Source organism: Vulpes vulpes, chromosome 13 (assembly GCF_048418805.1).
Source record: "Vulpes vulpes isolate BD-2025 chromosome 13, VulVul3, whole genome shotgun sequence".
In the NCBI taxonomy this organism is placed as follows: Eukaryota; Metazoa; Chordata; class Mammalia; order Carnivora; family Canidae; genus Vulpes; species Vulpes vulpes.
In genome coordinates, this window is record NC_132792.1 from 82,373,522 (window position 1) to 82,399,503 (window position 25,982).

General features: G+C 37.2%; 1 protein-coding gene across 4 annotated transcripts in view; it reads left to right on the top strand.

Moving 5' to 3' along the window:
• The window catches only part of SPIRE1 (spire type actin nucleation factor 1), a 206,069-nt gene that overhangs the window by 81,055 nt on the left and 99,032 nt on the right, over positions 1-25,982 (top strand). For all 4 annotated transcript variants that reach the window (XM_072734854.1, XM_072734851.1, XM_072734852.1 and 1 more), the window contains exon 4: positions 19,721-19,846. In XM_072734854.1, coding sequence (XP_072590955.1) covers positions 19,721-19,846 — 126 coding nt within the window. The remainder of the gene's footprint in view (positions 1-19,720; positions 19,847-25,982) is intronic.

Genomic DNA, 25,982 nt, shown 5'->3' on the forward strand with positions numbered 1-25,982 from the left:
GAGTAAATAGCAGTTGTGATCCACTAATGTATATTAAGATTCTGAATCTGAAGTATCACAGCTGATTGTTTTACTTTGTTTTCTTGACTTACTTGGTGACGTTTATATGTAATGAAACAAGTTTATAGTTGGAATTGAAATTTTCTCCTTAGTTAAACTTCCTGTGTACTTGAAGGACATAATTTCTACAATGCTAAATGTGCAGAGATCAAAATTAAGATTTGTCAGTTTAGTCTTAAAAGAGCATCTGTATATTATGTTAACTAGATTTTGTAAGCAGTAGTGTTATCTGGCGCCTATTTTCCAAGTTTTTTTTTAAAGCATTGGATGGGAATAGAGAGGAACCTTGAAGACAGTACTTTTCAGGTGTATTACAGCATATCCTACTTCTTGTTCCTTCTTAAATGATAAATCTCCCTGGGAACTCTGGAATAAAACTCTACAGTTAGGATGCTTATGAAATTCAGATGTATTCTTTAGCACTTTTAATACTTGCAGTGCTTTTCATTTTAAATTGGTAGCCACACAGGCAAAATCCTTATATATGTACAAATTGAAATTTTATACATTTTATATTTTCTAGATGTTAAAGTATATTTTGAAATATATAAACTTAAAGGCCAGATAAAACTTTTTGTAACTCACAAATGACCTACTTGTTCCATTGTAGACCAATGATAATGATAAAAAGTGAAGAGTAAAAGATTTTTCCATTGAGACATAAACCTACTACTAACACCTTTAAAAAGCTTTTTGGTATAGAATATATTGGGAGTGGTGAATCGAGGAGAATACCCACTTGACCAGTAGAATGATAGATGTCATAGCTGGATTGCTCTCTTATACTGCAGATTTAAGAAGATAAGGGCTAGAGATTTATTGGGATCTTATTCAATAACATTGAATATGTTAATTTATAAAACAAAAATTCTCGGGACGTTCAGCAATGTGAACCAGTAACTTTCATTTCATTTTATTATTTTTTAATTTGAGCTACTTTGGCCTCCTGCCTACCTATCTTACTGCTATCATAATATGAAAAATAAATAATTAAAAGGGTGTTTACATATCATAAAACTATCCATTATTCATGGCCATATAGTGATACTTGGAGTCTGTGGTTTGATAAGTGGGTTGAAATCTTCAGTTAGCAAACTGACTTCTTGTTTTCTTTGCTGGAATAGAAGACAAGAATTAACTGAAGGAATAGAGCTGCCTTCTCCTTGTTTGAAGCAGAAATATGAAACTATGTTTGAATAATATAAATAATAGACTGTTTAGTAACTTGGAGACAGCTTGTTTTTAATTCTTAGTGAATGAGACCACTTTAGTATGTAACTTTTCCCTGCATAATCATTCTTATTCTATTTTAATTTATGTTTTAACATGATATTAGTTGAAAAATGCTTTCACATTTGTTGTTCTCTGAGTCTTGTGATAATACTTTGAGGTAGATTGAGAAGGCATTTTTATACCCATTTTACACATAGAAGAACTAAAGCTCAAAGAGATATGTGACTTCTCCAGCTTCATAGAACTGAGAAAATGAGAAGAAGCGTACCTGGTGGTTAAATTCAGAGGCTTACATTCTGGTAGGCCTGATTATGCCATTTTCTTCGTACCAGCTGTTGTTGCCCTGGGTTATTTAATCCTATGATCCTTACCCTTTAATAAAGTGAGAATAATATCTGCCTGATAGAATTTTTTTCTTGTAAAATTAGATAATATAATCAATATCAAATATCTAGTATAGTCCTTGCCATGAATAAAAATTTAATAGCACTTACCATATGCCAGGCATTTTTCTGGGCTTTAGGGACATAGCAGCAAACAACATGCAAATGATCCCTACCTTTATGGCTCTTAATAGTAATGGAGAAAAGCAGAATATAAACAAATAAAGCATAAACACATATGTTTTATGACTCATTTCAGGGCTTTTTGCCCCTGCATATAAATCAGAGTGAATTGCAGTCACAAATTTATGTCAGAGATAGAACATGTTCTTCCCTTAAATTAAGACTATAATACCTAAAACATTTTCCTTTCAATTTAATAATTTCTTGAGAAACATAGATAACCAAGTGTTTAATAATGTCAAGAAGGATTAAGGAAAGTTCATTTTTAAAACTTATGTTCGGGGATCCCTGGGTGGCGCAGCGGTTTAGCGCCTGCCTTTGGCCCAGGGCGCGATCCTGGAGATCCGGGATCGAATCCCACGTCGGGCTCCCGGTGCATGGAGCCTGCTTCTCCCTCTGCCTGTGTCTCTCTGCCTCTCTCTCTCTCTGTGTGACTATCATAAATAATTAAAAATTTAAAAAAAAATTAAAACTTATGTTCGGGCAGCCTGGGTGGCCCAGCGGTTTAACGCCACCTTCAGTCCAGGGCGTGATCCTGGAGACCTGCGATCGAGTCCCATGTCGGGCTCCCGGCATGGAGCCTGCTTCTCCCTCTGCCTGTGTCTCTGCCTCTCTCTCTCTCTCTCTATGTCTCTCTCTGTCTCTGTCTCTCACAAATAAATAAAACTTAAAATAAAACATATGTTCTTGGTGCTCTTGGGTGGCTCAGTTGGTTAAGTGTCCAACTCTTGATTTCAGCTCAGATCACAATCTCAAATCATGAGATTGAGCCCCCTACCTTCCTGCATCGGGCTTAGTGTACTCAGTGGAAAATCTGCTGAAGATTCTCTCTCCCTCTGCCCCTACCCCCCGTGTGCATGCTCTTGCTCTCTTTCTCTTAATTAATAAACATTTTTTTAAAATTACTTTCTTATCTGTAAATACATTCTGGAAAACATTCAATTAACATGAGTCAAAAAGAAGAGATTGGGGATCCCTAGGTGGCTCAGCAGTTGAGCATCTGCCTTCGGCCCAGGGCGTGGTCCTGAAGTCCCGGGATGAGTCCCACATCCGGCTCCCTGCATGGAGTATGCTTCTCTGCCTCTCTCTCTCTGTCTCTCATGAATAAATAAAATCTTAAAAAAAAAAAGAGAGAGAGATTGGTAGATGTGAAGGGAGAAGTGGTGATGATGGAGTGTGAAGTGTGCAGGAATGGAAGATCAAAGAAGCAGGATTAGGGATAATGGGAGAGTAAGACTTGAAACGGTGGATAGAAAGGGCAAGTTAAAAAAAGTGGTATAGAATCTAGAAAAAGTACCTGAGAAATGACTGAAATTAATATGAGAATAGTACATGAAGTTCTTCATTTGAACTGAATGTAAAATTCTCAGTTTATTTATATGCTTATTTACCTTTTGAAGTATTCAGTAAGCATTTAGTGTGCCTTCTTTGTGCTGAGTGCTCTGTCAGCAGTATGTTGCTGAGAATAACTAGGATTAAGTGCACCCCTATGAGGTATTATAGACTAGGTGTGTAGGAACATAGTAGCCCATGCACTATGTTTGTGCAAATTAGCAATAGGAATTCCTTCTTGAAGATACTTCACATCCATCTGTAAGAAAATTGTTGTAAGTAGAAATTTGCAATGTCTGTGATGTGGAGGATGTCCTTGTAGATATAGCACTCTCGTGAACATTCGGGACCTACCAAAGTGGTGGTCCAAAACATGTACATGAGATGCTAAGGGAGCACAGAGAAAGGCACCGAACTCAGCCTGGTGGATTCTGGTGTTCTTATATAATCCAGTCCCCCTAATAATTGGGGAATGCATGTAAAGCAGTACCATATGCAACTCTTTTGCAAGCAAGAATTTACTTTTTTTGGAGAAGCTGGCCAGGTTCATGGGCTGGCACCTGAGCTCTCTTTACCCTGGTAAACGCCAGGGTAATGGATGGAGATGTGCCATCCTCCGTTCCCTCCGGGGTAGGCAACCCCAGAAGTGCGGGTCTAGCAGCACAGGGCCCTCGATTGGAGGGCACCCCCAGCGGACAAAGCCAGCTATGCTCAGTTCCCTTCAGAAGAGGTAAACGCTAGGAGGACACAGGACAGCGAGAACTCTCCTGCCACTGGGTGACCTTCAATTTGTGCAGATCAGGGCCTCCACACCTGCCCCCAGGAGGATCTAGGCCAGTGTGCACTGAGAGACTGCAGTTCAGTACATGCGGAGCTCCGGGGCTGGAGATTTGGCCACAACTGTTTTAATTGTTTTCTTTTCCCCTTTCACCTGGGAGAGGTGTGGCTTCTAGGGAATAAAGGCCTCACAGGACAAACAGCTCACACTGAGGCATGCCACCCAGCAAGGGGCAGAGCATCTCTGCCCAGGCATAGACATCTGAGAATCAGCGCAGCAGGCTCCTCCCCCAGAAAATCAGCTGGAAGAACAAAGGAAGACCATTCTGCACTGGACAAAATGACTAGAAGGAAGAATTCACCACAAAAGAAGGAACCAGAAGTAATACTCTCTGCCACAGACCTGCTAGAAATGGATTTAAGTAGCATGTCAGAGATACAATTCAGGAGGACAATTATAAAATTACTGGTGGCTCTGAAAAAAGCATAAAGGACTCCATAGATTCTGTTACTGCAGAACTGAGATCTAACCAGGCCAAAATTAAAAATACTTGAACTGAGATGTAGTCTAAACTGGATGCCCTAACTCCTAGGGTTAATGAGGTGGAGGAGAGTGAGTGACATAGAAGGCAAGTTGATGGAAAGGAGGGAAGCTGAGGAAATGAGAAAAACAATTAAGAACCCACAAGTAAAGCCTTCAGGAGATAAATGATAGCTTGAGAAGGAATAATATTTGTCTTATTGGGATTCCAGAAGAGGTAGAGAGAGAGAGGACCACAAAGTATATTTGAACAAATCATAGCTGAGAACTTCCCTAATCTGGGAAGGAAACAGGCATTCCGATCTGAAAGAGAGGACCCACCCAAAATCAACAAAAAACTATCAACGGCCCAACATATAATTGTAAAGCCTGCAAATTTTAAAGAGAAAACTCTAAAAGCAGCTTGAGACAAGAGATTCTTATATGGGGAGAAATATCAGATTAACAGCAGATCTCTCCACAGAGACCTGGCAGGCCAGAAAGGGCTGGCATGATCTATTCAGCGTACTAAATGAGAAGAACATGCCGCCAAGAATACTTTATCCAGCAAGGCTGTCATTCAGAATAGAAGGAGAGATCAAGAGCTTCCAGGACAGGCAGAAATGGAAAGAATATGTGACCACCAAACCGGCTCTGCAAGATATATTAAGGGGAACCCTGTAAAAGAAAGAGGAAGCCCAAAGAAACAATCCACAAAAACAGGGACTGAATAGGTATTACGACACACTGAATTCATACCTTTCAATAGTTACTCTGAATGTGAATGGGCTAAATGATCCCATCAAAAGATGCAGGGTCTTGGACTGGATAAAAAAGGAAGACCTATCCATTTGCTGTCTACAAGAGACCGATTTGAGACCTAAGGACACCTCCAGCCTGAAAAAGAAAGGGTGGAGAACCATTTACCATTCAAATGGTCCTCAAAGGAAAGCTGGAGTAGCAATCCTCATATCAGATAAATTAGATTTTATACCAAAGACTGTATAGTAAGAGATGAAGAGGGACACTATATCATACTTAAAGGGTCTATCCAACCAGAAGACTTAACAATCATGAATATTTATGCCCCTAATGAGGGGACCAGCCAAGTATATCAATTAATAGCCAAAATAGAGAGATATATAGATAATACATTAATAGTCGGAGACTTCTATTATGGCACTTTCAGCAAAAGACAGATCTTCTAAGCAGAGCATCACCAAAAAAAACAACGGCCTTGAATAATACACTGAACCAGGTGGATTTCACAGATATATACAGAACATTCCATCCGAACGCACCTGAATACACATTCTTCTCAAGTACACATGGAACTTTCTCCAGAATAGACCACATACTGGGTCACAAATCAGTTCTCAACTGATACCAAAATTTAGGATTGTCCCCTGCATATTTTCAGACCACAATGCTTTGAAACTAGAACTCAGTCACAAGAAATTTGGAAGAAACTCAAACACTTGGAGGCTAAAGAGCATCCTACTAAAAGATGAATGGGTCAACCAGGAAATTAGAGAAGAATGAAAACAATTCATGGAGACTAATGAAAATACAACTGTTCAAAATCTTTGGGATACAGCAGAAGCGGTCCTACAAGGGAAATACATCACAATACAAGCCTCTTTCAAAAAATTGGAAAAGAACTCAAATATACAACCTAACCTTGCACCTAAAGGAATGGAGAAAGAACAGCAAATAAAGCCTAAACCAAGCAGAAGAGAGATCATAAAGATTCAAGCAGAAGTCCATGAAATAGAGACCGGAAGAACTATAGAACAGATCATTGAGACCAGGAGCTGGTGCTTTGAAAGAATAAGATAGATAAGCTCCTAGCTCCAGTCTTATTAAAAAGAAGAGAAAAGACTCAAATTTAAAAAAATCACAAATGAAAGAGGAGAGATCACAGCCAATACCAAGGAAATACAAATGATTAAAAAAAAAGATTTTATTTACTCATTCATGACAGATACAGAAAGAGAGAGAGAGAGAGAGGCAGAGACACAGGCAGAGGGAGAAGCAGGCTCCACACGGGGAGCCCGACGTGGGAGTGGGACTTGATCCCCGGTCTCCAGGATCACACCCCAGGCCTAAAGGTGGTGCTAAACCACTGAGCCACCAGGGCTGCCCAATACAAACGGTTTTAAAAACGTTTTATGAGCAGCTTTATGCCAACAAATTAGGCAATCTGGAAGAAATGGATGCATTTCTGGAAACCTACAAATTACCAAAACTGGAACAGGAAGAAGTAGAAAACCTGAACAGGCCAATAACCAGCAAGGAAATTGAAGCAGTCATTAAAAACCTCCCAAGACTCTTGTCTCTAAATCTGAGACAAGATTCCATCAAAATCCTATTGGAGAACACAGGCAACAACCTTTTTGAACATGGCTACAGCAGCTTCTTGCAAGACACATCTATGAAGGCAAAGGAAACAAAAGCAAAAAATCAACTATTGGGACTTAATCAAGATACAAATCTGCACAGGAAAAGAAACAAGAAAACTAAAAGACAACCTACAGATTGGGAGAAGATATTCACAAATGACCTATCAGATACAGGGTTGGTATCCAAGACCTATAAAGAACTTATCAAACTCAACACTTAAGAAACAAACAATCCAGTCATGAAATGGGCAGAAGACATAAACAGACATTTCTCCAAAGAAGATCTACACATGGCCAACAAAAACAGAAAATGCTCCACATCTCTTGGGGGGGGGGTGGGGAATACAAATCAAAACCACGATGAGATACCACCTCACACCAGTGAGAATGGCGAAAATGAACAAGACAGGAAACAACAAATGTTGGAGAGGATATGGAGAAAGGGGAACCCTCTTGCACTGTTGGTGGGAATGTGAATTGGTACAGCCACTCTGGAAAACAGTGTGGAGGTTCCTCAAAGAGTTAAAACTAGAACTGCCCTGTGACCCAGCAATTGCACTACTGGGTATTTATTCCATAGATACAGATGTAATGAAACACTGGGATACCTGCTCCCCAATGTTCACAGCAGCAATGTCCACAATAGCCAAACTGTGGAAGTAGCCTTGATGTCCTTCGACAGATGAATGGGTAAAGATGTGGTCTATATATACAATGGAATATTAGCCATCAGAAAGGACAAATACCTATTATTTGCTTCGACGTGGATGGAATGGAGGGAATCATGCTGAATGAAATAAGTCATTCGGAGAAGGAGAATCCTCATCAGGTTTTACTCATATGCAGAATATAAGAAATAGTGAAAGAGACTATAAGGGAAAGGAGGGAAACTGGGGACAAATTAGAGAGGAAGACAAACGACTCCTAACTCTGGGAAACAAAGGGTTGAAGAATGGGAGGAGTGTGGGGGGATGGGGTTACTGGTTGAAGAGCACTAAGGAGGGCATTTGATCGGATGAGCACTGGGTGTTCTATGTTGGCAAATTGAATTTAAATTTTAAAAAGAATGGAGAAAATTCATTTTTTGATACCTGAAATCATGGTAAATTTTTTTTTACTTAATTGAGAGCTGCACTGTAAATGTTCATAGCCCTTATATAAAATAATTTGGCAGTATATTAAAAAGCCTGAAACTGTTAAAAATGTATAATAACAAAAGGCTAAGAACATCCTAAATGTTCGTTAATAGAGGAATAGTTGAATTAACTATGGTATAGCCAATTAGTGGAGTATCTGAAGGGATATAGGTATCCAAAAGTATTGAGGAAAGATCTCTCCGGGATATATTTTTGTGAAAAGAGAAGGTCTGTAAAAGCATGTATAGTATGCTTGCATTTGTTTAAGAAAAGATATGGATAAGAATATGTTTAATGGCAGTTTATATTTTTTTAAAAAGAGGAAAGATAAACCAAACTTAAGAAGTTAGCTATAGATAGAGAAAAGGAACAGAGCAAAAACTGGGACAGGGATTAAAGCTAAGCATTTATGACTTTGCTTGATTATGTAGATTTAATTACAAATTATATAAATGTTTCACACAATTATAAAATTAAAAAAATATATTTATATATATAAAATTCCCCCTGAATGCAAGGCAAATTGAACATAGCTATTATCCTGTTGGAGACATAACCACATACAAAGACCTCCAGAGCAATAACCATATAGTAGCAATGAGCCCAGCTCCCACCAGGTTATGTTCTCTAAGGCTCACTCCCCACTAAAAGAATCCCAGGATTCCTTAGAGAAATGGCTAATTCCGGATCTGCGAAGGCAAGGTCTGAAATAGCCTGGAACAACTTGTCATACCAGAAAACAGACTATCCATGGTTACTAGATTGTATAAAAAGGACTCAGAAGCCAACACAAAGAGGTTCCCATTTGTCAAAGATGGAAGAATTTGATCATCAGGAAGAATAACAGCTGTGATGGATTAAAACACATCAAATATTCTGATTTCTGTGAACACATACATGATAGTAAGACCCTCATTGGGCACCTTTAGAGGCTTGTTAGGGAACCAACTTATTTCAAGAATTGGCAAATAGATGGAAAGCATATTCATCCTATCTTTTCCATACAAACCAGCACCTTAGGTATCCACTTAGTTTTGTAAAGTTTCTTTTTATAAAAGTATTCCAGCTAATATGTGAAAATAGCATGATAGGAGTTGCAAAATGGTGATTTCTAATTCCAGAGAAAGAATAGCAGTAATGATTGTGGAATCACTAGAGACCAGCAGACTTTATGTACTCCTGATGGAAGTTTGCAACACCACTTAGGAAGTATTCTTGCCAAATCAGCAGACAGAAAAAAAAAAACCCAATCTTCTCTCTAATCAAGCCTCTAGATCCAAGTAGAGTTTACGGGAAATCCAGAGGACGTAGAAGCATTTTAAATAACGCCATATGGATGCAATCAGTGAAATTCAGATTGTAGGAAACTCTGTAGGACAAATCATGTAATTTCGATAGTAAATAAACTCAAGATATATGGAAAGAGAGAAAGGAAAAACTTAGATTAAAAGAAACTTGACACGTAGCATCCAGTTGCAGTAAGTGGACCCAAATAGATTCCAATTAAGAGAAATAAATTGTAAAAATTTGTGTACATATTTGAGGTAATCAGGAAAGTTTGACCTCTTATGTTATACTTGATGATATTAGAAATTACTCATATATTTTTATAAGATTTTGGGGCACCTGGGTGGAGTATTCAGTTAAGTGTTGGATTCTTGGTTTTGGCTCAGATCTGATCTCAGGGTCATGAGATGGAGCCCTATTGCAAAGTGTGGAGTATGCTTGGGTTTCTCTCTCCCTCTGCCTCCACCATTAAAATAAGTAAATAAATCTTTTTTAAAAATTTATTTTTAAGTAATCTTTACACCGAAGATGGGGCTGGAACTTATAACCCCGGGATCAAGAGTTGCATGTTCCCCTGACTAAGCCAACTAAGCACCCCAGAAATTACTCATATTTTTAATATGATGGTACTATTATAGTTATTTTTCAAAGAATGTATGAGACACAGATTTTTGGGATTTGCTATCCTGGAGAGTAGGGCTGAGCAGGTGAGGAAGGTAGATTAAGATTGGCCATGAATGGATCATTAAAGTTAGGGGATCGGTATATGCTGATTCATATATTGTTGACCTAGTTTTGTTTTGAAGTTTTTTTCATATAAAAAATTAAAATATGTAAAAATATCCAGAATAATCATTGATGATAGTAATACTAATGTTAGAAATATTTCAGAGAGGTAAGTTTTTGGTAGTGCAGTGCCCCGATACAAGCAAACACATCTACGCATATGCACCCTTCACACATTTGGGTCATGGAGCGGCCTTCAGTGTTCTATGCACATGGGCTCTATGGCCTAGTGTCCCCATCCCTGCCACCTGTGATCACATGCCAGGGCTCTGGAGGGGTAGCCACCAAGGTTTCCACCAGTCCACAACAGCATGGCAGCCATCCCCTCCAGCGGCTCTCACTCATGGCCACCCATGACTATTACCAGCACAGCTGGGGTTCCACATTCAACCCAGTAACAGCTCCAGCAGAAGTGCAGAGTATCCTGTGGAAGGCATCCCTCACTCCCCAAGGCCAAGCAGTCCCTGGTGGACAAACTTCTTTATCAAGAAGTCCACACTCTCATTCATGGCTACAGTGTTGGGTTCCCCAGAACCCTCAGAAGCTTCCCAGGCCTCCAGCAGGACAATGACCTGTGACTGAGTTCTGGAAGCCATGAGGAAACAGCCTGGTGGCCAGCCTGGCAAAGCCAACCCTGGGCTCCAATCCTCAGTGGCTACTGCCAGGCTTCAGAAGGTACTAGGTTCATCAGAACCCCTATCCTTCCCTCCCTGTAGACTAGGTAGGCTGCAGCAAGCAGAGGCAGTTTGACTTTTTTATATCAAAAGAGCAAAACACCAAAGAGGAAGTTGAGAGAACCCCACTCTTCACTATCCAAGCCATAAGCTTTTCCTAGCACCTTATAACTGTGTGCCTTGCACCAAGTGGAAATTAATCTCCAAGCAGCCAGTTAAAAGAAGAAGAAATTTTAAATTGAGATACAATTGACATATTATGTTAGTTTTAGGTATACTGCTTAATGACTTATGTATATATTGTGTATCCATCCATACATCCACACATAGTTACACATATTTTTTCATATGATAGTTTTAAAATTTACTCTCTCAGCAACTTTCATATATACAATACTGTATTCTAACTGTGATCACTATGCTGTGTGTTACATCCTTAGGACTTAGTTATTTTATAATGGTAAGTTTGTGCTTTTTGACCTCCTTCACCCATATTTCCCAGGCTCCTCCTCCCACCCCTATCTCTGCCAACTGCCTATCTGTTCTCTATACCAAAAGATTATTTTAAAGTTTTTTATTTAAATTCCATTTACTTAACATACAGTGTAATATTAGTTTCAGGAGTACAATACAGTGATTCAACATTTCCATACAACACCTGCTGTTCATCACAAGTCCACTCCTTATGTCCATCACCTATTTTCACCCATCTCCCCACCCACCTCTTTGGTAACCATCAGTTTGTTCTCCATAGTCAAGAATCTATTCAAAGAGATAATTTTTAAAAGAAGAAAATGTTACATGGATACACTGAAGGTATGTTTTGCACCATTATTTATACTATTCTAAAATGAAATAAATGGCAAAGAGATGATGCATCAACTAGATGGACTATTATATATTCTCTAAAATTATAATTCTGTGAGTTATTTAGCAATAGGAAAATTTCTGCTTTAATAAATGAAAGAGACCATGATGTTCTGCATATACTGGTATATGGATAATGAATGAACGAAACTGGTAATTTGAAGTAGTGTATTAGTGGTGGTGTGATTCACGGTGAACCATTTAGCTTTAGAAATTCCATTCCTTTTATTGTTTACCATTTATATGATACATAAAAGATTGTAAAATTTTAGTAAATTAAGTATGGAATTGGCTGTGAGTAGTATTATAAGCTATGCTTTCAGTGTTAATTCATAATTTAAGGCAAAATGCATGTTTCTGCAAATACAAGCATAAGTTTAACGCAATAAGCCCTGCTTATAAAAAGCTAGTAGGTTTTTTGGTTTGCCTTGTAATGTCAAAATTTGTATACAATTTTGAAAACTCGTGGGAAAAGTTTAAGAATAGTACTGTAGAAAATGATTTCGAATAGAAACAAGCTTTATGCATTTAATTTTATTACAGCAAAGTAGATTAGCCCAGTGCAGAGTTTTTCTTCATTTTCAAAATGTACATGTATTACAAATAGCTGATACAGGAGCCCCTGGGTGGTGTAGTTGGTGAACAACCCACTCTTGGTTTCAGGTCAGGTAATGATCTCAGCTCTGAGATGGAGCACCAAGTTGGGCCCCACGCTCAAAGAGGAGTCTGCTAAAGTTTCTTTCTCCCTCTCCCTCTGTCCCTCCCTGCACTCACTCTTGCTCGAATTCATTCTCTCTCTCTCTCTCTCTTAAATAAATAAATAAATAAATAAATAAATAAATAAATAAATAAATAAATAAATAAATCTAAAAAAACACAAATAACTGATACAGGATAAATCTATTATTTTTATTTATGTATGTATATGACCTAGGTTTAATGGAGGATATACAAGGGAAGGCAAAATGTTTGTTTGAGCTTGTCATTACTGAATTAAGATCCCTGTGAACCTAGGTTAGTTAGGCGACCAATGTTCATCAGTCCTATTAGACTACAGAGAAAGAAACTTCAATACTCTATACTTCAGAATGTTGTATTCTTTAAGTTTTGAAATTTGCTGGGAACATACTAATTTGTTTTTACTGATTTAGGCAAAAATTTAATAACTTATCCTAACTATATGATGCTAAATTTAGTGAAGATGTTCTTTGTGCAGGATTTTCTTTGTGTAGTTATTATGATAAATATATGATTACATTCATTAGGCAAAATGTTTTAGTTATAGTTTAAAATAATTTACTTAGGTTTTGCAAATACAATGCTAAGCTTTGTGCACTGAACAGTTTTAAAAACATTTGAATTTCAGCGGTTGACAATAAAATATGGGGAAATCTTGGAGTCTAATATAATCAACAAAGAACTATAATGTGATAAATTCTAAAGATCTCAGAAGATATCATTTGGTTATGCCATTTTCTTTTCTGGGATGATAGAGCTTACAAACCTTGCATTTACATGTTTCTAAGCAAAGGGTGATAGATTACTAAATGCTTTGGAATTTAGAATTTAAGCAAAAACTCTATTCTCAATTGTGCCAAAGTTTTAAGAAAAATTTGATGTTCTGTATAGTGTTTTGATAACTAAATAGGGTAAAAAAAAGTCAGTGGATAATATATAGAATTTCTGAGTTATTGGCATACATCTTTGATATGATACCAAATAAAATTTTTTTTCAGGGCACTTGGGTGACTCAGTCAATTAAGCGTCCAATAGTGAGCTCAGCTCAGATTTTGATCTCCAGATTGTGAGTTCCAGTTCCTTGCTGGGTGTGGAGTCTACTTTAAAAAAAAAAAAAAAAAAAAAAAAGAAGAATTTTTTTTTCTCCTAGTTGGTGTATTCAAAAATACAGATATGACTAACTTATTTGACAAAAAAATTATTTTTTTAAAGATTTTATTTATGCATGAGAAAGAGAGAGAGAGAGGCAGTGACACACAGGCAGAGGGAGAAGCAGGCTCCATGCAGGGAGCCCGATGTGAGACTTGATCCCCGGACCCCAGGATCATGCCCTGAGCCAGAGGCAGACGCTCAGCCGCTGAGCCACCCAGGCGTTCCTTGACAAACTTAAAATGTTTCAAAATGTTAGAAAGTATTGTAGGTTGTTTTGTTTTTGTTTTTTTTTCTAATCACATCTATCTAGACAAGATTTGCAAGTATTTTCAAGTTTTGTTGAAAATATATAACAAGGTCCTATGTGTTTAATGAAAACTTAAGAAAATTTATATGGGTTCTAGCAACAGAATTAATGATTCTATACAGGGAATCCAGATAATGGAGTTGTCAGATTGACTTAATTTTTGTTCAGGATTCCAAGAGTCAGGTTTGAAACTTTAAGCAGAAAACTGGAAAATATATAAATAGAACCAAATGGAAATTTGGAATCAACAAATAAAGTAACTGAAATAAAAGTTTAGTGAATGGTTTTAATAGACAGACCTTTGAAGAGAAAGAATGAAATGAAATATTGTCAGTAGAAAATACGCAGAGTGAAGAAAAGAGACACAGTACAGAATAGAGGGTCAGATACAAAGGCAGTACATTTAATTAAAGTCCTAAAAGGAGAGCAGGGAAGGGGCTCCTGGGTGGCTCAGTTAAGTGTCTGCCTTTGGCTTAGGTCAGGATCCCAGGGTCCTGGGATAGAGTCCTACATGGGGCTCCCTGCTCAGTGAGGAGTCTCCCTCTCTTCTGCCACTCCCCCTGCTTGTATTCTGTGTGTGTGTGTGTGTGTGTGAAATAAATAAATAAAATCCTTTAAAAAAGGGAGGGGGGAGAGCAAGGAAGAGGGAGGATAGAAGAAGTATTTGAATACTAAAAATTAATACATACTGAGGTAATAACTGACATAGTAAATACATTAGTATTTTCCAAAACTGTGGAAAACACTATGCCACTAACTCAAGAAGCTTTACAAATCAAGAGCAAGTAAAATAATATGAAAATAATTTAATTTCTTTATAAACTGCTGAAAATCACAAATAGAAAATCTAAAATCTTAGAGGAAAAATTAGACTGCAATGACTTCTCAATAGAAACAGTTGAAGCTGGAAGACATATGGAATAATATCTTCAAAGTTTTAAAATAGAACCTAACATTCTTTGCCTAGGAAAATATCTTTCAAGAATAAGGGTAAAATAGGGCACATGATTGGCTCAGTTAAGTGTCTGCCTTCTGCTCAGGTCATAATTTCAAAACCCTTGGACCAAACCCTGAGTTGGGCTCCCTGCTCAGCGGGGAGTCTGCTTCTCCCTTTCCCTCTACCCTCCCACTCCCCACTTGTGCACTCTCTCATGTATGCTCACTCTCTCTCTCAAATAAAAAAATAAAATATTTTTAAAAAGAAGAAAAGTAAAATAGCTCTTTTTCTGACTGATAAACAGATATCAGGAGTGGCCTAGAGTAGGAGTTGGGGAGTCATTAGCCCTTAGGTGGGACTTAAAGCTGGACTTAAAAAATTAGTCATAGAACAGACCAGTAGATTAAGTAAGAGAGAACATAGTCCAAGTCCTCCCTTGAAATAAACTGAAACCTAGCAAAGTCAGATTGTCTAAGGTCATATAACCTCATGTTGATAAATATAGGACAGAACCTACTCCTGCTAATTATGTTCCCCTTCCCCCATATTGTTCTCTTTTTTGGTTACTGTAAAAGATAGTTTTATTGTATACCATGCTGTATGCTTATATACTTTAAAAACATGTTTTTCTTTAATATAAAAGTAATACACATTCATTCTAGGTTAAGAGTGATATGATATACATTCATAGGAACTTGGCTTCTAGAGGTAGACTGCTTGGGTTCAACTCCCGTTCTGCTGCCTAGCTGTGTGATTTGGGTAAATTATTTTAGCTGTTCTAAATCTGCTTCCATATCTAAATTGAACTGTTGTAAGGATTAAATGAAATGATGCATTTAGGAGAAAGAACAAAAATAAAAAGTTCATGTACAGTGAAATAACCACTTATTTTTCCTTTTTGGGACTATTTCTCCCTCTGTCTCAGTGGAGACTGTGGAATTTTGTTTTTCTTTGTTAAGCTTTTAAAACATTTTAAATTGTGGTAAAATACACATACAACTTATCATTTAAATTATTTTAAAGTGTCCAATTTAGGTGCATTAAGTGTATTCACAATATTGTTCAACCATCACCACTATCTAATTCCAGAGCTTTTCTCTCACCTCAAATGGAAACCCCATAGTCATCACTTATATCCCTTGTCTTTCAGCTCCTGGCAAACACTAATCAGCTTTCTGACTTTGTGGATTTGTGTAGTCTGGGAATTTCATATAAGTGGAATCATACAATATATGACCTTTTGTATCTGGCTGCTTTTACTTATTAGTGTAATGTTGTTAAGGTTCATCCATGTTATAGTGTGTGTCAGTACTTTATTCCTTCTTATCAATGAATAAGATTTCATTCTATGTATATACCACATTTGTTTTTCCACATACCAGTTCAGAACATTTAAATTGTTTCCACCTTTGGCTGCTATGGAGAGTTGCTGGTATGAACATCCGTATACAAGCTTTTGTTTGAACACTGGCTTTCTATTCTTTTTGATAAACAGTTGACCCTTGAATAGTGCAGAGGTTAGGGACACTGACCCCCAGCACAGCTGAAAATTCGCATACAGCTTTTGATTCCTCAAAATCTTAACTGCTAAGCGTGCTGGCTATTGACCAGAAGCTTTAACATAAACACAATACATAGTTTATATATTTTAAAAATCTGCATGTAAGTGTACCTGAGCAGTTCAAACCTGTGTTGGTCAAGGTTAATTATATTCCACCTAAGAATGGAACTGCTGGATCACATGGTAACTTTTTGACAAATCACCAAACTGTTTTTTGTTTTTGTTTTTAAAGATTTTATTTATTTATTCATGAGAGACACAGAGAGAAGCAGAGAGACACAGGCAGAGGGAGAAGCAGGCTCCCTGCAGGGAACCCGATGCAGTACTCAATCCCAGGACTCCAGGATCACACCCTGAGCCAAAGGCAGATGCTCCACCACTGAGCTACCCAGGTGTCCCACCAAACTGTTTTTCATAGTGGCTGTACCATTTTACATTTCCACCAGCAATACACAAGGGTTCCATTATCTCCACATTCTCATCAACATTTATTTTCCATTTTGGGTTTTTGGTCTTGTAGCCACCCTACTGGGTCTGAGTGGTATCTCATTGTGGTTTTGACCTGCATTTCTCTAGTGACTAATGGTGCTGAGCATCTTTTTTATGTACTTTTTGATCTGTTGTATATTTTCTCTGGAAATATGTCTGTTTAAGTCAATTTTTATTTTTTTTTATTACTTTTTATTTTTTTATAAATTTATTTTTATTGGTGTTCAATTTGCCAACATATAGAATAACACCCAGTACTCATCCCATCAAGTGCCCCCCTCAGTGCCTGTCACCCAGTCACCCCCAACCCCTGCCCACCTCTCCTTCCACCACCCCTGGTTCGTTTCCCAGAGTTAGGAGTCTCTCATGTTCTGTCTCCTCAATTTTTAAATTGGGTTGTCTTTTTGCTGCGATTAAGAGTTCTTTATAGTGGTGTCTTGGTTTTGGTCCAGGTCATGATCTCAAGGTTGTGAGATGGTGCCCAGTGTCAGGCTCTGTGCTCAGTGGGGAGTCTGCTTGAGTACCCCCCTTTTACCCCTCCCCCTGTAAAATAAATAATATTTTAGAAAGTTCTTTATATATTCTGAATATATAAAGACCTTTATCAAATATCTGATTTGCAAGTATTTTCCCCCATTATGTGGGCCTTTTAACTTTCTTGAAAGTATCCTTTGATGTGTAAAAACTTTTAACTTCGATGAAGTCTAATTTATCCATTTTGTGGTTGTTGGTTATGCTTTAGTGTCCTATCTAAAAAATCATTACCAAATCCACGAACAAGAAAGTTTATCCCTATGTTTTCCTCTTGATCGTGAAATCACTTCAATGTGTAAGTTTTGTTTTGTGAAACTGTTGTGTAAAACAGGTTTGCATGCACATGAGTCCTTGTGTAAAATGAATTTACCAGAAATTACAGTAAAAAAGTATTTTGCCATATTATACATCATGTAATTAGAATTTAAAATTACGGGATCATTAGAGAAAGATGAAACTCTTAGTAGTTGTTTTTCATTATCTTGGAAATGATAATTATATATTGGAAGCTGTCTTCTGTATACAAAAATAATTGAGCAAAAAGTATACTCTCTGTTCATCGTTACTCTGTGAGACTAAGTTTTTTAATTCCAGTTAACATACGTTAGTTTCAGGTGTACAACATAGTGATTCAGTACTTCCCATACATCACCCATTGCTTTTCACAAGTGTACCCCTTACTCCCCATTACCTGTTTTACTCATCCTCCCACCCTCTCTCCTCTCATAAGTTTATTCTCTATAGTTAAAAGTCTATTTCTTGGTTTGCTTCTCTTTTTTTCCCCTTTGCTCTTTTTGTTTTGTTAAATTCCATGTATAAATGAAATCATATGGCATCTTTCTTTGACCAACTTTACTTAGCATAATACTCTGTAGCTCCATTCATGTCATTGCTAATGCAAGGTTCCATTCTTTTTATGGTTGAGTAATATTCCATTATATAGCTTGTGAAATTTTTGCTTTTCATGCTTTCTCATATATCAGTTCTTAGCCTTGTTTTGGGTACTGCAGAGAAAATTTCTTGCTGAAACCCAAGATATTTTTCTTGAGAAGAATATGCTTTATTAAAGATAGTAATCTAGTAAATTGCATATGATATTAATTGCAAATGAAAACAAAGGCCACATTATGAAGGATAATACAATCCACAAAGACATCTTTCACTCTCCAATGGATAGAAATCATTAAAATATATATTTTGGAGTCACCTGGGTGGCTCTGTTGGTTAAGCATCTGCCTTCAACTCAGGTCATGATTCTAGAGTCACCCGCATGGGGCTTCCTGCTCAGCAGGGAGTCTGCTTCTCCCTCTCCTTCTGTCCCTCCTCCATGCTTGTGCTCTCTCTCATTCTCTCTCAAATAAATAAAATCTTAAAAAAAAAATAAAGTGTATATTTTCAGTAATTGTATTAATGTCAATTTTACCAAATATAGTAAAGAAGGGAGAACTCAACAGCTTTTTAAAGCAAATGAGGTACCTTAAAACATAACTATAGTACATGGATACTAAATTATTACTTTACAAAAAGGTAAATTAATTCCCATACATTAGACTCTTGATAGGGTGTATTTCCAATCAATAAATTAAATGGTGTTTGGTTTTTTTTCCTAAGTTGTTGTGCATGATGCTGAATTGCATCTCCTACCTACCAGTAGTTTTGGGCATTATGGACTATGTACAGCAAAGGATATTAGGACTGGAGCTACCACCAGTGGAGTTACTCTGCCCCCTGCCCTCTGCTCCACTTTCCATTTACTGATGCGACATCTTCCCAATGGTCCACGTGCCATTCTGGCAGTCTTTTTACCACCTAACACAATTCAGCATATATTGGGTTGAGCCTAGGCTTTAAAATCCTGTAAGACTGTGTTTAATTCTCCCTCATGGCAACTTTCTGACTGTGGACCCCGTAAGTCCTCTTAGCCTCAGTTTCCTTTGCTATAAAATGGAGATAATTCAGGGTTACACTGAAGACTGAGTGTTACTATGCTGTGTATATGACATGTCAAATACAGTGCCTGACATGGTAAAAAAATAAATGATAGCTATTAAAACACCTGTGTTATGATTAATACTCAGTATATGGTAAACTCCTTTTCTACTTGCAACCCTATCATTTTCAAATAGAAACTGATGAATTCTATTAAGTTCATTTGTGCTGTTGAGTGTTTGTAAGTGGAGCACTTTTTCTGTATAATTGTTTAGATTTTACTGATGGTTTTGTGATGCATTGGGTTTTGGATGATGGGAATTGCCTTGCTATCTGATATAAAAATGCGAATATATGAGGTATGTCTGTTTTTAAGGTACCAAAACCCCAAAATAATAAATGAGCATTATTATTTTATTTTCCACTTCTGTAGTTATGTGCTGCTCATCTTCCAACTGAATCAGAGGCACCAAATCATTATCAGGCAGTATGTCGTGCACTGTTTGCAGAAACAATGGAGCTGCATACATTTCTGACTAAGATTAAGAGTGCAAAGGAGGTGAGTACTACTCCTTTCATACTTCTTGGCATTGTGAAAGATTAACCTGAATTTTCAACACTGTCCATCATAATATTTAAAATATTTATTGTCATCCTTATGGTGAGCATTGAAAATTATTTAGGAAAGAATCAATAGGCAAAATTGAATCTATTTTTTTAAATTGCAGTATAGTTGACATATATACAATATAGTGATTGAAGAAATCTATATATTATTTAGTGCTCTCCTAAGTGTACTGTTAATCTCTTTCACCTCTATCACCCATTGTCCCACCCACATCCCTTCTGGCAATCATCAGTTTGTTCTGTGTAGTTAAGAGTATGTTATTTTTTTTGTCTTTCATTTCTTAAATTCCATATAAGAATGAAATCAAATCATATTTGTCTTTCTCTGACTTATTTAGTTTGACATTATGCCCTCTAGATCCATCCATGTTGTTGCAAATGGCAAGATCCCATTCTTTTGTATAGCTGAGTAATACTCCCTTGTAGATCTATACCACATCATTTTTATCCATTCATCTGCTGATGGACACTTGGGCTACTTCCATAATTTGGCTATTGTACAGTGCTCCAGTAGACATAGGGGTACATATATCTTTTTGAATTGGTGTTTTCATATTTTTTTGTGTTATACCCAGTAGTGGAATTACTAGATCATATGGTAATTCTATTTTTAATTTTTTTAGGAACCTCCATACTGTCTTCCACAGTGGCTGCACCATTTTGCATTCCCACCAATACTGTACGGGGGTTCCTTTCTCTCCACATCCTTGCCAACACTTGTTTCTTTGTTTTTGATTTTAGCCATTCTGACAAGTGTTAGAGGATATCTCATTGTGAGTTTGATTTGCATTTTCCTGATGATGAGTGATGATGACTATCTTTTTATGTGTCTGTTGGCCATATGGATGTCTTTGGAGAAATGTATATTCATGTCTTTTGGCCATTTTTAAATTGGACCATTGGGGGTTTTATGGTGTTGAGATGCTCCCTCTAAACCTACTTTGTTGAAAGTTTTTATCATGAATGGATCTTGTGTTTTGTTAGATGCTTTTTCTGCATCTATTAAAATGACCCTATGGTTTTTATCCTTTTTGTTGTTGTTGATGTGATGTATCATGTTGATTGATTTGTGAATATTGAACCACTTTTGCTTCCCAGGAATAAATCCCACTTGATCGTGGTGAATTAGTCTCATGGATTGGGTTGTGGATTGGATTGTGTTTGGATTATGTTTACTAGTATTTTGAGGATTTTTACATCTGTGTTCATCAGAGATACTGATCTATAGTTCTCTTTTTTTTGTGGTGTCTTTATCTGGTTTTGGTATCAGGGTAATTCTGGCCTAATAGGATGAATTTGGAAGCTTTACTTCTATGTTTTGGAATAGTTTGAGAAGAACAGATGTTAACTCTTTACAGGTTTGGTAGAATTTACCTATGAAGCTATCTGGTCCTGGGCTTTTATTTGTTGGAAGTTTTTTTTAATAACTTAGTTTAATTGCTAATAATTTGCTCAAATTGTCAATGTCTTCCTAATTCAGTTTTAGGAGGTTATATGTTCCTAGGAATTTATTTTTTCTAGATTGTCCAATTTGTTGGTTTATAATTTTTTTTATCATATTCTCTTATCCTTTGTATTTCTTTGGTTTCAATTGTTATTCCTCTTCTTTCATTTCTGGATTTTGTTTAAAATTAAATTTGTTCCTATTTTTTACCCTTGTGTTTAAAGTGTGTGAATCCACTTTATAAAACAAAGATTTTTGTAAAGCTTCCTTACAAATGAGAAATAAAATGCTACTGAATTAGTACAATCAATTTCCCATGTGACTTGCTTTTTACTGTCTTTCTGCCACTCTTTTCCGATTTTAAGAGATGTAGCACCTTTTTTGGGAAGGGATAGGAACTCAGGAAGGAGGCTACACATTTGATAATTTAACTGTTTAATGTGGATTTGGATAAATACTTAGTGAAGGTGATTGGAATTTATATTCATATAGTTGAGAATCTCATTTTAGCTATTTTATTTCACTATTATTCATCAGTGTCTGTGAGTTAAAATGTTATGTGTAGAATCCAAAGAGAATCACTCTAATTTATTTACAAGTTGAATCACCATATTGTATATTACACAGATGGTTTTGAAGATTCATGAGATCTATATAAAGCAGCACAGCATCTAGCACACAGTAAGAATAAGAACTCCGTACATGATATGTGATGGATATCATTTCTTTTATGACTAAAGTACAAAGTTTATCTGAAGCACCAGTTTAAAATTTATGATGACCCAGAGTTTGAGGAGGGATACAATGGGTTATGTAAGGGCAGAAGGAAAATACTAACCTATACTAGCCTAATAAGACTAGCTCTGGTAATAAGTGACAGATGTGTCATCCAGATCACCCTTAATAAATCACCTTAAATAAATCCATTTTATATGTATGAATAAGAGCTCTAAGCATTCCTTTTCTGTCCCAACCTGGATACTGCTCATAGTCTGTCTTTTTTTTTTTTTTTCAGTCTGTCTTTTTGTTACAGGCCAATGAAAAGCTGTTTATTTTTTTTAGGATTTTTATAGAATTAGACCTAGGAGAAAATCTTCAAAGAATGGAAAAGGATGAGCTATGTGTTATTTGAAGAATAATTATAAATACATCATAGACTAGCTTTCCCTCTTGGACAGAACCAGAGGATATAAGATCTGATTAAATGCTTCAGAGTAAACATCTGAAAGTACATCCTCAATTAAGGTTTAGTAAATAGTAGAAAAGATTACTTTTTAAGCTTGTAATTGTCTTCCCCTGCTTGTTAAGCTTGAGACTGCCTTCTCCAGAGAAACAAGCATTATTTTTAGGGAATAAGTGTAGTCCTGTGGGGTTAGTAAAGTAAATTAAATGCACCATTGAAGTCCTTCCAACACACACATTCTCAGGAATCATGCCTAAGCTTAAAGAATTGTGTTAACAAGTATTTTTTCTACTCTACTTCAGTGTGCTGAAAAATTTTTTGCCTTTGATGAGAACTTTGTCAAACACATTCTAAGAAAGAAATTTAAATGTTATTGAAGTTTATTTAAATAAAAATCTCACAAGCAGAGTAAAACAACAGTGGCTGGTAGCTGTGTGGCAGTGCCCGCAGAGACTAGCCAGGCTCTGACTGAGGCTGGGGCCTCTGAGATGGTTTCAGCCCCATCTCATCATGTCATCCTTTGGCACCACCCCAGATTTAGCTCTTTGTAGATACTGATTCTGTCCTGTTTTCTCATATCCTCTTCTGTTTCCTTACTTTTCACTCTTCTCTCTGAAAACTGCTCTATTTTTAGAGAGGACTCCTCAGTGCCCTGAGGGTCTTCTCAGACTGCTCTTTTCCCTGACAATAGTACTTCCTGCTGCTTCCTTCTCTAGGAAACTGCTCTCTCTGGCATATCTTCATATCTCTGCACTGCAGTGAGTTGATAATATTCTCTCTCTCTTCTGCTTCCAAACAACTGCTCTTCTTGTACAGAAAGCTCATGCTAACTACTTCATTATTCTTAAATCCACTGTCCCTATCATCTGCCACCATCTTGTGTGAGTTCTTTGATAAAAAGAAGCTATAGCTCTGTATCTTTGACTTCTCCTCTATTTCACTACTCTGCCTACCTGCCTCATGACCACCTGTGATTATTCCACCTTAGAAATCCTGGGCCCCAATTCTTCACTTCCTGGCTGTAACCTCTGCCCATCAAGCTCTATCCCTCCCTGCTATCTGAGCCCATCTTCCAGTCTTTTGATTCCCCCATTTTTCTCCCAGTTTATCAGCCCTTCCTTTCCCGTGTGGACTAGGTTCAGTCAGTCACTTTACCAGTTCAGGTCACATGTTGAACCTAGATTGTTATACTAGCTCCTACCAGTCCCCTCGTCACTGTGAATCCTCTTCCTTAATTTCGTTTTTCACATTGTCCATGAATGATTCTTGGAGATCACAGATCTGACCTGAGGAGGAGTCTAGCCCAGGCTCATACCTATATGTGATCTTTCAGGCTTGACCTGGCAACCCTCACCATTGGAAGCTGCCCTCCTGCATTTGACTTGGTACAGCCAGGGTTCTACACCCTGGTTTTCTGCAGGGGATGGCAAGGACACTCACCATTCCCACTGGGCCAGCCATGCTCATCCACACATCTGCATCCCTAGTCCAAGCGCTTTCACCAAGACCTTGACTGACATGCTTTCCTCCCCTCTGAGTCAGAGCTTTCTGTTTCTGTACCTCTTTTCCCTCCCACCAGCCCTCAGGTCTATAAAATGGCAGGAACATTTTATTTACTACTCCTCAGCAGTGAGAGGATTTCCCCCACCTGCCTACATGTGGGGTATCCTTCTGTGACGAAAAAATGGAACAAAGAAAGCAGAACATTCTTTTTTGGCCTCTTGTTTGCATTCTTGCAGGAACTACAAGTTTGGCTCATTCTACCTGACCACGACACACCTGGCAATTCGAATGAACCATATTGCTCCCCTGATTAATATGGTTCCCCATCAACTCTAGAGTAAAATTGAAACTCCATTCTGTTGCACAAAGGACCCTTCATGGTATTTCCCCTACTTATGTTTTTATTATCCTTTTCAAAGCTATCTTCTTTGCATTTTACACTGCCTAGTCAAAATTATTTCTTGTTTCTGAGTATGTCATGCTATTGTAGGTTTGTGGCCCTTGGACATCCTCTTCTTTCTGAGAATTCTCTTCTCCCATTGTCTGCTTAGTGACCTCCTATTTTTATCCAGGTAAACCAAACTCACATACTGCCTCCTCTGTAAAATGTTCATGACCTCCCTCCAGGCCAACAGAGTTTTATATCCTCTAGTTCCTCTGGATCTTATTCATCCTTCAGTCTTGCACTTCTCATACTCTGTGGTAGTTACTTGCTTACGTCTTTGTGCTTTTTTTCCTCCACAGCTGGACTAGATGCTTCTTGAGATAAATGACTGTGTTTTAAATCATATTTATAGTATGACTTTTAATGTAGTACATGTACGTAGGAAATAGTCCAGAAATACTTGTTGAACTAAAATTATTTTATACATTATATCTGTGTTTTGCCAGAACTTCAGAGGTTTTTGTCTGGTTGAAATAAGTCAGTTTTGACTTTGTGACTATTAGAAACATTTTGACCAAAATATTTCTAGTAAAAATGAGAACTGTTATGGGGACATAGTTAAGGTTTTGAATGCTCTTGATATTCTTTAGATTTCACATGAAAATTCATTTAATAGTGAGTCTTGATGAGGCAAGCTATAAAATATGTGGAATTCCTGACACTTAAGAACATATGAACGTTCTATGCCATTTAATTACAGATTTTATGTTACCTAAATTGCATGTCAACACTGAGGTTTTAGAAGTAAAGTCTTAACATGGTCCAAATGGATTTTTTTTCCTTCTGCAGTATATGCTGCTTTCTTGAAATTAAGAATATTTTCACTCATTCATGTACGTATGGTGGTCATTTTAACTTTTCCTTAAGAGTGCTAAATTCACACAAGTACTAAAGTACTCTGTTAATTTGGTATTTTTTTCTAAAGATCTTAAAATACTTTACACAGTCATACTTCATTGTGTTTCACAGATACTGTGTGATTTTTTTTTTTTAAAGAAATTAAAGGTTTGGGAGTGCCTAGGTGACTCAATCTGTTAATTATCTGCCTTCGGCTCAGGTCATGATTCCAGGTCGAGCCCCACGTAGGGCTTTCTCCTCAGTCAGAATCCTGCGTCTCCCTCTCCCTGCTTGTGCGCTCTCTCTCTCTCTCTCTCTCTCTCAAATAAAGTCTTTATTAAAAAAATAAATAAATAAAAGGTTTGTGGCACCCCTGCATTAAGCAAGTCTATCAGTGACATTTTTCCAACATTATTTGCTCAGTTCATGTCTCTGTGTCACATTTAGTAACTCTTGCAGTATCTTAAACTTTTTCATTCTTGTCATATTTGTTATGGTGATCTGTGATGAGTGATCTTTAATGTTGTTATTGTAGTGGGTTTGGGGCACCACAAACTGCCCAAATAAGACAGAACTTAATTGACACATGTGTGCTCTGACTGCTCCACTGACTGGCTGCTCCCATCTCTTTCCCTCTCCTTGGGCATCCCTGTTCC